We start from the raw sequence: 13,018 nt of genomic DNA on the forward strand, positions 1-13,018 counted from the left end.
TTTCCCTTCATGAACAGACCCATACTCTGAAGTTAGTGTCTTGTGCTACAAAATTGGCTGTTAAAAATAGGATAAAAGGAATAGTATTTAGAACTGACATCAATAAAATACAAATATTTCTTTAACACTGGTGATTGTGCATGTCTTAAGAAAATCTTATGTAGATGTACGATAGAATTAGCAAGTTCAACTTGTGTGTTATCTAAACTGTGTTGTGTAGTGGATGCTTGGGGCTTAAATATGTGTTTATTAGTCTTGTGTTTGTTCTTGTACCCAAAGAACGATACAGGATCCAGAGTGATCAGCTGGAAGACCTTTGGCTGATAACAAAAGAGCTCACACGCCGACTCAAAGAACATTTCAAGAAGCAGAACTGCAAAGATTTTGCTTGTACCTTTTCTGGTTCAATTCCCCTGCAAGAATATTTTGAACTAATTGATCAACATTTTGAGGTAGGTTACATAATATGCGAGTAGTTAATGTTCTGCTGCTTTAAAATTGTATCTTAGTGCAATGATCAATCACATTATAACTGTAGCTATCACAGGCATTTGGCTTTCAGGAAATAGAAAACTACATCTAAGATAGTTCTGGACAAAATGTCATATTTAATTTTTAATGTATGGAGTATGTCTCTGGAACAGCCCTTGCAATTAGCAGAGCACATGTAGCCTGTCTGCAGTCTGCAAATGGTACTAATTAAGGAACCAGTATTTGCCCTTCTGTTCACTGCCTGTACAGGAGCCATGGATTCTTCATTCATTAACATCATGTTAATTGTGAAATTCTTTCAGAATTTGCCCCTACTTTTAGGCTGTTTTGCTCTTCTGTAATAACAAAACTATGAGTACTTTTTCCCTGCTGAATCATCCTGGTAATTAAATGGAAAGTCCCTTCAGTGTCTAAGAAAACTGCCCCTGTAGGTGAAGGCTCAAGGGAAGTTTACCAAACCAAATAGAAAAGAAATGTAATTACTTTTTCCTGCTTGGCCATGCAGATGACAATGAAAAATCTCATGTAGTTCAGCTAGCTTGTAGAAACAGCTAATAAAATAAAATATATGCATTCTTTCCTCCACACCTTTCCAGTAAAAAAGGGAATAGCTATTTGAAAACTTCTATTAAACTCATGTATTTGGCAAAAGCAGCAACATCTGTATGTAAGAATGAGAAATACTATTGGATGTTTGCTAATGCTGCCAAGTTTTCTGTGACACGGAGCCATCACCACACCAAAAGGTGGAAGTTGTAGTTGGAATTTTCTGGGTTTTTTTTAAGGAGTCAGACTAGATCCTGGTCTGTCTCTCAAGCTCATGAATAGTTATGCAACTAATTTCAAAGTCAAAATGTTTGTGTTCTTTTCAGTGACTGCAAGCATAAGCTTGTGATAGAATCTAACAAAGCCTAAATACACTGAGGTTTGAAACAGGTGTTATTGCTGTAATGCTAATTTAGGATCTCAATATGTCACAGCTGGCTATTCTGAAATTGCTGAAGTTTTACAATAATTAAGTGATCTATAAAGGGGGTCCTTATCCTCCCTTCCCTTTTAGTTTCAACCCACTCTTTTTTGGCAGGCTTGGGAGAATGTTACCTGAGATGTCCCTTTTTTTACTACTTCTAGAAAAGCTGCACAGTGGTTTTTTTTTGTTCTTCACAGTCATGTATTGACATAAAGATAAGTGTCCTTATTTTAAAATATAATCTGATTTCTAAATTTAGGAAATTTCTGCTCGTTTTGGGGCATTTCTGCTTACATGAGGAAGGCTGAGTGTCTTGATGTTTCCTCTGATAGTTATATTGTGTCAAGGGCGGTGTCCCATGGTGTAATGGAGAGCACTCCGGACTCTGAATCCCAAGGACCTGAGTTCGAGTCTCAGTGGGACCGTCCCCTGGCAGTTAAAGCCTCCCTGCCATCCCATCCCGTCACATCTCGGATGCTCAGCAGGGTCAGCCACGGTCAGTACCGGGTGCTGTGACAGTCCCGAGGACTTCACTGTCACTGTCCAAGCTCGCTCAGCCGTGGCAAATGGACCTTGGGACTTAAATGGTGGGGTCAGTTCTGTGCACGCTGTGCCTGACCTGAAAAATCCACTGCACAGGCTGGAAGGGCACGTGGGGAGAGCCCTTCCCAAATCTTCGTTCTCAAAGTCTGATCATACATACATATATTGTGTTAGGTGGGCAGAGGTATCTCAGCTTTCTGAAAGACTCATCTTTAGTCAGTTTTATTTTATTGGAAAATGCAAAACTGGTGTAATTGGCATCAGATTTGAATAATATGCTCTGTCTCAAAAGTTTTACTATCCTTCTGCCATTTCATTTGGAATGTGCATACATAATGTCTATGACCCTTAATGTGAATTCTTGAAAACCCTTAAATTGCAGCTGCGTTTGAATGCTGAAAAATTTCGGGAGCTGTTGTCTGAAAGGGCTGTGCAGTTCCGAGCTATTGAGCGGCGGCTGCTGACCCGCTTCAAGGACAAAACTCCTGCTCCTCTTCAACATCTGGACACCTTGTTGGAAGGGACATTCAGAGAGGTCAGTACAGTTTGATTATGAGCCTAACCTTTCATTATCTTGTTGGTAAAACCCAGCTTAAAGCATATAAGCTGTGCTTTCCTGGTTACATTTACCATCCAAGAGACCAGGAAGCAATAATTTGTTTAACCTAATAGTCCCTGTAACTTTCCAGATGATTTGCAATAGTTTTATTTAATCTCTGACCACAAAATCTTTACTGCTGGGTCACACCAGCTTGACAGCACATCATTCTTTCCTAACTGATGTTGATAGTGTAAATATTTTATAGTTCATGTGAAAATATTTTATAGTTCATAGCTTGTGTAAATATTTTATGGTACACTGTAAACTGGTGGAATGGTTTGGCTGGTGTAACATTCACAACAAAATTGTCTGAGACTGACCATGTCCTTCCTATGGGGATTTTATGTTCTAATCCTTTCAGAATGTGATAGCTGCAGAACAGTGTTTAAAGAAAAATCATCCCTGAACCATCCCCATACTGAACAAAGAATAAACCAATTTTTCTTCCTTTTCCTGCCTTAGCTCTGCATTGCTTTAGAATAACACTGTATCTTGATGTGTCCCCTTTGTTAAGAAATTATTTTATGCGGTTTTGGCTTTGCTGTTGGAGGATCTGATTTTACATTCTAACATGCCTTGTTTGAGAAGCTGGGTCACAACTGGATTCATTGCTGGGAAAAACACTTACCTTTATGCAATGTTGTATATCACAACTAAACCCCAAAACTACAAAGAAAAAGTATTGCTCCTTACTGTTTAGTCTATGAAAACATTTCTTTAAATTGGAGCCATGTATGCTTAGACATGAGTCAGATTTGCCTTTGTTTCAGTCTTTACTGTGAATGATTTAATGTAAGATGGTTTAAGTTTGAAAGTGGGTTTTTTCTGGTTGCTTTCAGAAGTAGTAGGTATTGTCATAGATGGGTTGTTCTTTAACACTTTGAAATGGCAGGACTGAATAGGCCTGGAAGATTAACATGAATGAGTCTCTTGAGTCTGTTTTCACTGTGTGGAACTTTTGTCTCTAAACTTAAAAGCAACTGGGATGTGCTTGACAATTTTCTTATGCAGTTGATTTGAAAGATGAATTCTGAGAATATGGCAAAAATCAGGTTGTTGAAATATATAGGTATTCCAGCAGCTTATTTTATGAGGTCCTTCAAACCAGCATTAGATGGGTGTTTTTCTTGCCATTACTGTTGTGAGCTTTTTGAATTGGAATTAGTACAGTTGAAAAGGAGAACGAGGAAAAAGATTTCCTTCTCTGTTTCAGAGAAGAAATGCTTACATTTTTTCACAGCTTTGTTTTAGGCAAGCTTACATTTTTCTTGGTAGATATCCCTTGTAATTTCTTTTGTTTTGTGGGAATTCCCCTCCAACAAAGAAATGTTGTTATTGTTAGTACAAACAAAATGTAGTAAAATAATGATTGCTACAGAGACCCCACTGCTTCATATGTTGTTTGGAAAGTGAGAGCTGTGGTGGGATTTAATATTGACTCTGCTGTGGGGGTGAAATGAAATGGTTCAATGATACATTTGCTATATTAGAAAAGACCTTTTTTTCTTTAATTCAGTATCATATTCTGCCTTTATTTGAACAAGTATGTCTAATACAAATAGCTAAGGTATTCAAAATATGGCAAATGTGTTTTCTGAAAAGGATTAATGAGGCTGGTTAAATATGAACAGGATGAAGTCTCACTCCAAAAATTCTTTTAAGCATGTAGCCTTTTTGACATTCAAATAAATATGATTTTTGTTCTCATATAATTGTCTGAGAATCTCATCTCCTCCCTTACCTTAAATATTTTTATAATGAGAAAAGAAAAACTTGCCTTGTTTTAGCCCCTCATTTTTCACTAAATTAATTGTTATGTGTAAAGCAAAGTTTTGTTACTTTTTACACTGGGTTTTGTAGGCAGAAGTGAAGTCTGTGTTTTGGTTTTATAGTGCATTCCAAACCTTTTCATCTAAAATAAAAAGGAGTTTCCAGTTAGTTTGAGTATGTGATTTTATTAGTCTTTTTAACACAAAATCTCCAGGACTTGGGCACTGTATGAATTACATTCCTAATAGAATAACTATTATATCTTAGGATTTTTTAATTGAAACTATAATATTATAACCTCTCCAAATCCACAGGGATATATAGTTGCCCTTCACTGCTTCCTGTATTTCCTTCCATCAGAACAGTTATAGAGCAGATGTATGACCTTTGTATGAACAACCTTTTAAATACAAATCAAATACTGAATATTCAACTCATCTAATTTTATTGCCTGTAGGTGTGACAAATTCATACTTTAAGCTTATTCTGTGTGGTTTCTTTTCCCACTGGCAAATTGTTACACATTGCTGAGCTGATTTGCATTTTACAACAAAAGTAGATGGTAAATGTTATTTTTCACATTTTCAACTTCAGCTAACAGTTGTGTTTGTATAATATGTAGGAAAAAGTACAACGCATGTCAAAGTTAGAGTTGGCAAACAGGAGAAAATAATCAAGCTGCATATGATTCTCTGGTAAAAAGCATTTTTATTTATGAACAAGTGTTTTGCATTAATCCTTGTACACTACCACCAAGGCAGGCTGTATTTAGTACCACAATAAAATTACTGATGGGTTTATTATAAGGACACTTTAGCCTTACATTTCATCTTGACAATAATTTGGAAATGTATAAGCAGGTGTTGGTATGTGCAATGATGAACAGCTTGCTTTTGGTTTTATGGTCCTGTTTAATATTTTCTTTTGGAATTTGTATTTCTTAAGTAATGTTATAGATCTAAATGGGTTGGAGTGAGTATTAACAACAGTTGAAAAATAGTGACCTCGGGTGTTCCATTCTGAAAGGAAAATAAAAGCTGTTATATACTAACATATATATATAGTCTTGTATATTAGAAAATGGAAATGTTATTCTTGTGATCTGTAAGAATGATATGTAGAAAAGTGCTATGAAAATAATGGAAAAATAAATCTGCAATATATGCTATTTGTATGCCTGTGAGTTTCTTGATCTCTGGTTAAAAAATTTAGCAGTGCAGCTGGACATGCTGCTACCACTTGTTCTAAGAAATGTTTTTAATTGATAAACTTAAAATAATTGAATGGTAGTTGAGATTGCATGTAAGTTTAAAGGACTTCAAATATGAAATGAGACTGCAGCAAATTTTATGGTAGCTGTTGTAAACAGCATGTACTTTATATAATGCTCCCCTACTAGAGACATGTTATTGCTTGAAAGTGTAGTTTAATGATCTTTTATGTCTACAATGTGTTTTCTGTCATATTAGAAAAAAAAAATCATAGTTTGGCAGTAGCTGTAGGTTCTTGCCCTGAAATCGTAATTTTCATGCATTGACTCCTGGCAAACATTACTTGGATTTCCAGGTACAAGCTGGAATTAATAAGTGTCATAAAAATGAGATGCCTCAATTTCTTATTTCAACCCACATGGATTTTATCCTAATGAATGTAAGGAATACTAGCTGTGTCTGGTTGTGTTTAATCCTGTGGACATATTTAAAAGCCTACCACAGTTACATTCTTTTAGGGAGAGAGGAGGAAGGACGAATTTGAAATGTGGGGTGGAGTTCTCCTAAGGCAGTAACTGTTCTTTAACCAATTTTAAATATTTAAAACACGTATCTGAGACAAGATTGAACAGTTCAAGTTTACAAAAAAGAATGTAATGACAAAGCAATTGCATTGCTTCATGCTTTTTCTTACTTATGCTACCTTTTATTGTAATACAAACAGATTCGTCCTGTGTCCCCACAGTTCATCATATGTCCTAACCATAGTTCCCTTCCTATTCTTTGATGCCACTATTGCACAGTATCTCAGGGTTCTTCGTGTTCTGAGACTTCTTCATCCCCTCCCTGTGCTTTCTAATAGTGACATCTTAACTTTTGCCCTTGGCCCTGCACCCCTCTGACAATTTCTTATTTATGCTTGGTCAAGGCAGGGAGTCAGTGCTGACTGGCAGCAGCCACCAACCCAGACAAGGAGGATGATGCTTCTGTCTCAGGAGAAATACTCATAGTGGAACTGAACGTTTTATAGCTCCTCATGTTACTGTAAAATTTTCTGTGGAAATGGCAATTACTAGGTGGATTGACCGAACAAGTCTGACAAAAATGATCAGCCCAGTTGCATAACCTCAGACATTTAGGCTTAAGAAGTACCTGTTTCACAACAGTGAGTCTTTATTTTTGATCAGTGATACATTTCAGTTTTTCTTTCTTTAAGGTACATTATGAGTTTGAGACCATCTTCCATTAGTGAGAGGACCCAACACACTTTTTAACCAGAACTTCTAGAACTAATTGATGCTGAAAGTTTATCTCTTTATTTTCTCCTGATTTAGTCATGTTCATCTTATTTATGTTGTTATTGAGTAACCTGTCTTTCAGAAATACTTGGCTGTAAGCAGCAATAAAGTGGCTTTCAATGTGTTTTCTAGATGTTGCTCAGTAAACTAGAGGTTGTCCAGATAATTTTGCTGTCTTTAGTATATGGATTCTATTTATCTTGACTTTTCTTGGTCTTGTGTCTTGTGAGTTCTGAATTTTTGCTCTTAAAACTCTTCTTGAAACAAGGGAAAAAATATTCAAGCAAGTAGTCTTCCAGATTTCAAGAGGTGCTCCTAAGCTGTTCTTTACAGATAGTAGGAAATAATACAATTCTTAGAGATTTTTTTTGTTTTTTCAGTGGAACTTTCCTCATTGGTTCTCTCTTCTGGAAAGTCAGTCTAGCATTTCAGCATCAGTCTGTTAGAAGTGGTCAACAAACACAATTCCTTCCAGGTAGAGAAACCATGGCTCCTCATTTAGAATAAAGAAGGCAATTTCATCATGAGGATCCATTTTAATTCTTTACATGGCAGTAAACTGTAGGAATTTGTTGCCTGTGACTGAGAAAGCTTTATCTGCAGGTAAGGGTAGCTGTTTTGCTTGGGGTCTGTGATGTGAGCTATCCCTTTCATGCGCAGCTCTGGATGTTAGTTGGGGGTCTTTCAGCAGTCAGTAGATACTTCTGAAGAAAAAGATGAATTTTGTGAAGGATTTGGAAGTCAAATGTCTCTATATGAATGCATTGGTTCTTTTAATTAGTAATGTCACAGGAGTTTCCCTTTTTGTTTCATATGAAAGTTTTGAAGAAAGGTGCTTCTCATATTTTCAGTACTTTATGAACTTTGTTACACAGCTCTTTCTTTGACAGAGGTTGATTTACAGAAAGATGGACTATTTCATGTGTTTGAGATGAAATCTAAGCAGTTGTGCTATGCATGCCAATAGCAAGAACTTAGGACTAGCCCACAGTTTCACGTTGCAGCACAGGATTGGTATTGAAGTGTCCCTATGGATAACTTTTTTTGATAACTGGTTTGATCCTTTTGGAACCCTTCAATCCCATGTCATTTTCAGAGTGACTGAATAGCTATACCACGTGCCAGGATCTATTCTGGCCTTCAAAGCTGACTTTTAGATAACCAAATCTAAAGCTAACTTTTTCTCGAAGAAAGAAAAAAGTTAGAGCAACATATGATTAAAGCACAAACTTTTGGCTGATGTTAAAGAGTTAACTAAAAGGTAGGTTTTGTTTAGGTTTTGGTTTTTTTTTTTTTTGGAGGAGCCCCTCCAACAAGAGAAAGCTATGATACATTGAACTTTCAAAACTAAATGTATGGAGAAAAAGCAAATCTTTTTCATCCCTGGACATAATTTAGGACACCATAGGAAGTGCACTAAATATTTATGTTTCTTGAGGTTTCAGCAGAATGTGTAATTAATCTAAATTTTGGACAGAACTTAAAGGAATTTAGTTAGAACCTCTTTGAGCACATCTTACTTAACAAGACATTTGTGAGGAATTTTTAGCCTAGTGTTGCTGGTCATGCATGTTATGTCTCTTTTGTTGTGGTTTGTGATTAAGCAAGAGTGTTGAAACCTTGTCAAGCAGTATTTTATGTATTAAAAATTATACTATGCTCAGGTTCTTGTCCATTTTATAGTATTTGACACTATCAGGCAAAACTAGTTTTGGGGGAAAATCATTACATGATTTGGATAATGATTCTCAGTTGTATCATCTGAATCGTATGATTTCCTCTTTGAAATTCTGGCACTTCATATGAAAACCAATATTTCAATTAACAGTTGACAAATATCTAAGTGTTGGCATGTTTTGTCCTCCTTGTCTAACACTTCTGATCACTTTTTGGAACAGATCATTAGCTGATTTTAGTCACTGTTATTGCAGAGATCCTGGTTGTAAAGTGTGGGGTTCTGGCCCAGTGTTTAAGGGTTTGCCTTCATGCGTGGGCATATTGTTGTGCATCTGCTTTGCCTGTGTTCAACATCAGCTACATGTGCTTGTGATGTCATCTGGAAGCTTTGCACTCTGTCAAAGCTGAACAAAAACCCCCATACTAAGCCACCTTCTTCATAGCACTGCACTAATACAGTTACATGGCTCCCAGGTGGAGGTGGTTGGTGATCTGATGGCTTTCAGCTGATATGGAGCAGTTCTCTAATTGTCTGCACCTGTCTCTGCAGCTCAGCTTTTTGTTGTGCTGTTGGGTGCTATGACAAGCAGTATTTTAGGTGCTCTCTGTTCATCTCATGTGCTCTAAGTTTGGTCTTGTATCTGGTGTCTCTTCTGCTCAGAGTCCAGTTAACTCAAACTGGCGACAGCTCTTTCAACTTTGTCCAGTTGCTGATACTGAATTTCCTCATTACTGAAGGTATGTGTGCTTGATACTTACAGTACGTTATAATTAAATTCTGTGAAGGAATTTTAAAGTGTGCATCTGTACATGCATTTTCCTGTTAGCGTGAAGAGCACAACAGTGTAGAAATGAGAGCTACTCTTAACTGGAAGGTTCTGTCTCTGTTCAGCAAGAGATTTGGATCTTGCCACTGCATTTGTGCTTCATTTCAAATCTCTCCTCTTTGTTTCCTCTTTTTCCCTGCTCTCAGAATGGGATTCCCTCAGCTATCCAATTATACCCTTCCATTTGATTTTTAAGACAGTTATTTCTGGGACTGAGTTGCACTCATGTGATTGGACTGACTTTTCTATGGTCAGGTTTTCTTTGTTCAAGAGAGCTGGAAATACTCTAGAATAGTAATCCTTAGTTGTTTGGAGCTCTTAGGGTTATTTCTTCTGATGTTTTCATAATGATTTCAGCACAAAGATGAGTATATTGAAGGCAAATGCCTCTGCCCTCCCTAGATACAGGTGTTTGTGTAGATGTGCACATGCATATGTATGTGTAACTGCACATAATGCATTTTAGTCTTCAGAGTTGTGCCTGGGTGTCTTTTTAGTGCTGTGTATTTAAGACTGAGAATTTTACTTCCATGGTAGTTGATACCAACAGGTTCGGCACCTAATATACTACAGAAAGAAAATATTCTCCCCATTTCTCTCCTTAGTAACTCTTTTCCATCTACCAATTTAGGAAGGCAGGCTCTTTATTTCTCACCTGGAATTTGCTGCCTTGCTAGGTGTAATACACACTAAGTGTGTGCATTGCCATTTTTCAAGTATACATAATTTCCTAATGTTTTGAAAGCACAGGCACCGTTCCTTGCGTTATTTTAACACTTGCGATGTGTGGAGCACTTTGATCGTTGGTGGTTTGTAGTCAGTGGCGTATGAAACTCAATATGTTGTGTTCACTAAAACACAGGGAATGTCGTTAAAGGTCCATTAACTCTTTGTTCAAGCCCCTTAATTCTTTTCCTTGCTTATTAATCAGTTGATAAAAATCTCAGAAGTGTTCATTAATGATTGAGTATTCTCTCTCCAGTGGCACTTCTGACACACATGGCCTCAGGATCTTGACATTCTGGGAATGATTCATTACTTGATTAGTAAGGACTTTTACCTCAAAGCAAAACCATTAGGGTTTATCATGCATGACTCAAGGGCTATATATCACACCCGCTCCTGTAATAGTCATTTTCCCCAGATAATGTCAGTGAGAACTACACCCATAGTATAAATTAGCTCTTTTTGGCTTGAATAAATATGCAACTCTTTGGAGGAGTTATATTTAACTACTCTTGTTTTATTGCCGTTTCTGCTAAATGTAGCTTTTTCATAGCCACTAAAAGCAGCTTGTTGGCTATTACATATAATTAAAATTCTCTATTTTACTGGTGTTCAAATAGTGTTATGTTTCTGTTTCCTTAAGACTTGTGTAACTTTAACAGTGGAATACTTACAATGTCATCAAAGCCCCTTTTTATTAGAAGATGTATTCCAAAAAGCATATATTAGGATTGCTGGCACAGCTCTTCTGATTTTGGTCTGTGGTAGCAATTACTTGCTCTGCTGTGGGAGAGTCTTTGCTTAAGGTTAGTCAGTTTGGGGGAGAAATGGGTAATACTGTTCTTATCTTCTGTAAGGTTTTTTTGTGGAGGGAGGTAGACACATGGAGAAGCTGGAAACTCTGCAGCCATGGCAGGAGAAGGAGGTTGGAAGTAAAATGCCCTTATGTGTGTAGATGTTGCAGAAAGAGCCTCAGCTGGGCTCTGCTGGACAGCCTTCAGTCTGGCCTGTCACATTTTCCACAGAGAAGGGCTCCAGCTATGCTGTGCTGAGTTCTACAGCCCCATCCACTGAATTTCTCCTCTTGAACCTCTGAATAGCCAGCTTTGAACACCCATTGCTCCATTCAAATCAGTAAAGGACCAGATGTGTGATTTTTTTTAAAAAATTTTTTTCCTCCCTTCCACTTGGGGTGTGGTTGCCACCTGTGGCACCAATGGGACCTGTTGGAGGATTCCCCTAACTTTGATTCACTCTTCAGGGGTATGGGCAGGTTGTACCCCCAGTCTATCTATAAAGGCAGTGGTAGGAAATAGTTTATGTCACTTGTGACTTAAACATTCTCTGGCACACTTGTTTCATTGGCTAATGCCTTTTTGAAGGGGAAGGCATAACATTCCTTTGTAGGGGTTGATCTTATATCCTCCTCCTGATATGAGCTCACCAGACCATGTATGAGAGCTTTCTATAGGGACTGAAAGAACCTGTGTGCGTTTGAATGAGTGAAAATGGAACCGGTTGGCTACAATTCCCCAAAGAAAGGAAGACTGATGAGTTTTTATTTCCTTGAAAGAAATGTCATATCTGATAATCTGAATTACCAGATACCCTTGCTGAAGCTTAAATCACTGACAGGCTCTTTCACTGGGAGAAATGTACTCCACAGGCAAGACAGGAAGTGCTATGCAATAGTGTAATCAAAACTTGAATAAAAAAATTTGATGCTATCTTCATAAAAGGATGGAAAGCAGTCTTATTTTTTGCTCCCTAGAAAGTTTTCCATGTCAGCCCTGTAATTATGCAGTCCAAAAGCATGTGAGACATAAAAGCTATATAGCTAAGCACTAGTGAGCATATCTGGTAGAACTTATGGTGGTTACTTTGGTAGTTTGTATACATGATCTGTTTGAAATTTCGCATTTTAATTGAGTAGTCCAGATATGATGAATGCAGAGAATATTAAATTATTATCTATTTTGGTTGCTTTCTGCATGCAGTGCTAAGACCATTTTTGGTTGCTAGTGATGTAATTTAAATATTTTGCTTTTGGGTGGCTGCTGTCCTTGTTTCCCCTGTGTGTACATGGGTGCAGTGCCTTCAGGTAGCTGAATTAACATTGCACTGCATCATTTGCTGCTGTAAGCTCACGATAAATAATACTGATTGCTTTGATGTGCAATAGATGACAGTTTTCTATTGTGGATGGATGGATGGATGGCAAGTGTATGTTGGTTTCAAATTCATGCAGAGAAAATATTTCACAAGATTTTGATGCTTGGATTCAATGAAATGCTTGGGTTCATGTCAATTTATGTGTTCATTATACCAGAAATAAATATTAAGGGGGAGAGCTACACGATTCATGTAGTTCAATAGCATTTTATGACAAACTGTGATTTAAAACAAAACAAAAGGATCTCCCTCTCCCCAAAATAAAACTTTAAAATACCTGGGAAATAAATGTTTGATGGCCGAATTACCTAAACTATTTACTCATCTAGTACTTGCAGATCTTGATGCGAGTTGGGTATTGAAATGGATTTGGTTACTATTGTATCTGTACTGTAAACCCAGCAATACCAAGCTGTTTTGTCTGCAAATTTAAGCTAAAAACATTTTACATCAGTCTATACAACTACTTATTTGCATTAACATATAGAGAATTAGCATCTAAATTACTGTTCTGTTGTTCTTGGGTACTCTTGCAGGTGTGACATTTAATTTAGTGACTGATGATGGCTGGCCCAAAATTACTTGTATAGACCAATGTCAGTGGTGGGGATAGACCTCACATCATCAGTCCCCTGCTCTGCACACTCCTGATCAGCTCAGTTAAGATTCTGCTTGGTATTACTTACTAGGGGCAGTATAGTAGTAGACTGTGGATTCATGAAGAAAAAAAA

At 37.2% G+C, this 13,018-nt stretch overlaps 1 protein-coding gene across 2 annotated transcripts in view; it reads left to right on the plus strand.

The window, feature by feature from the left end:
• BBS9 (Bardet-Biedl syndrome 9) overlaps window positions 1-13,018 on the plus strand; it is a 272,490-nt gene that overhangs the window by 69,791 nt on the left and 189,681 nt on the right. For both annotated transcript variants that reach the window (XM_071561393.1, XM_071561394.1), the window contains exons 18-19: window positions 280-452; window positions 2,388-2,540. In XM_071561393.1, the coding sequence (XP_071417494.1) occupies window positions 280-452; window positions 2,388-2,540 (326 nt within the window). The remainder of the gene's footprint in view (window positions 1-279; window positions 453-2,387; window positions 2,541-13,018) is intronic.

The sequence above is a fragment of the Pithys albifrons genome, chromosome 7 (genome assembly GCF_047495875.1).
Source record: "Pithys albifrons albifrons isolate INPA30051 chromosome 7, PitAlb_v1, whole genome shotgun sequence".
NCBI lineage: Eukaryota > Metazoa > Chordata > Aves > Passeriformes > Thamnophilidae > Pithys > Pithys albifrons.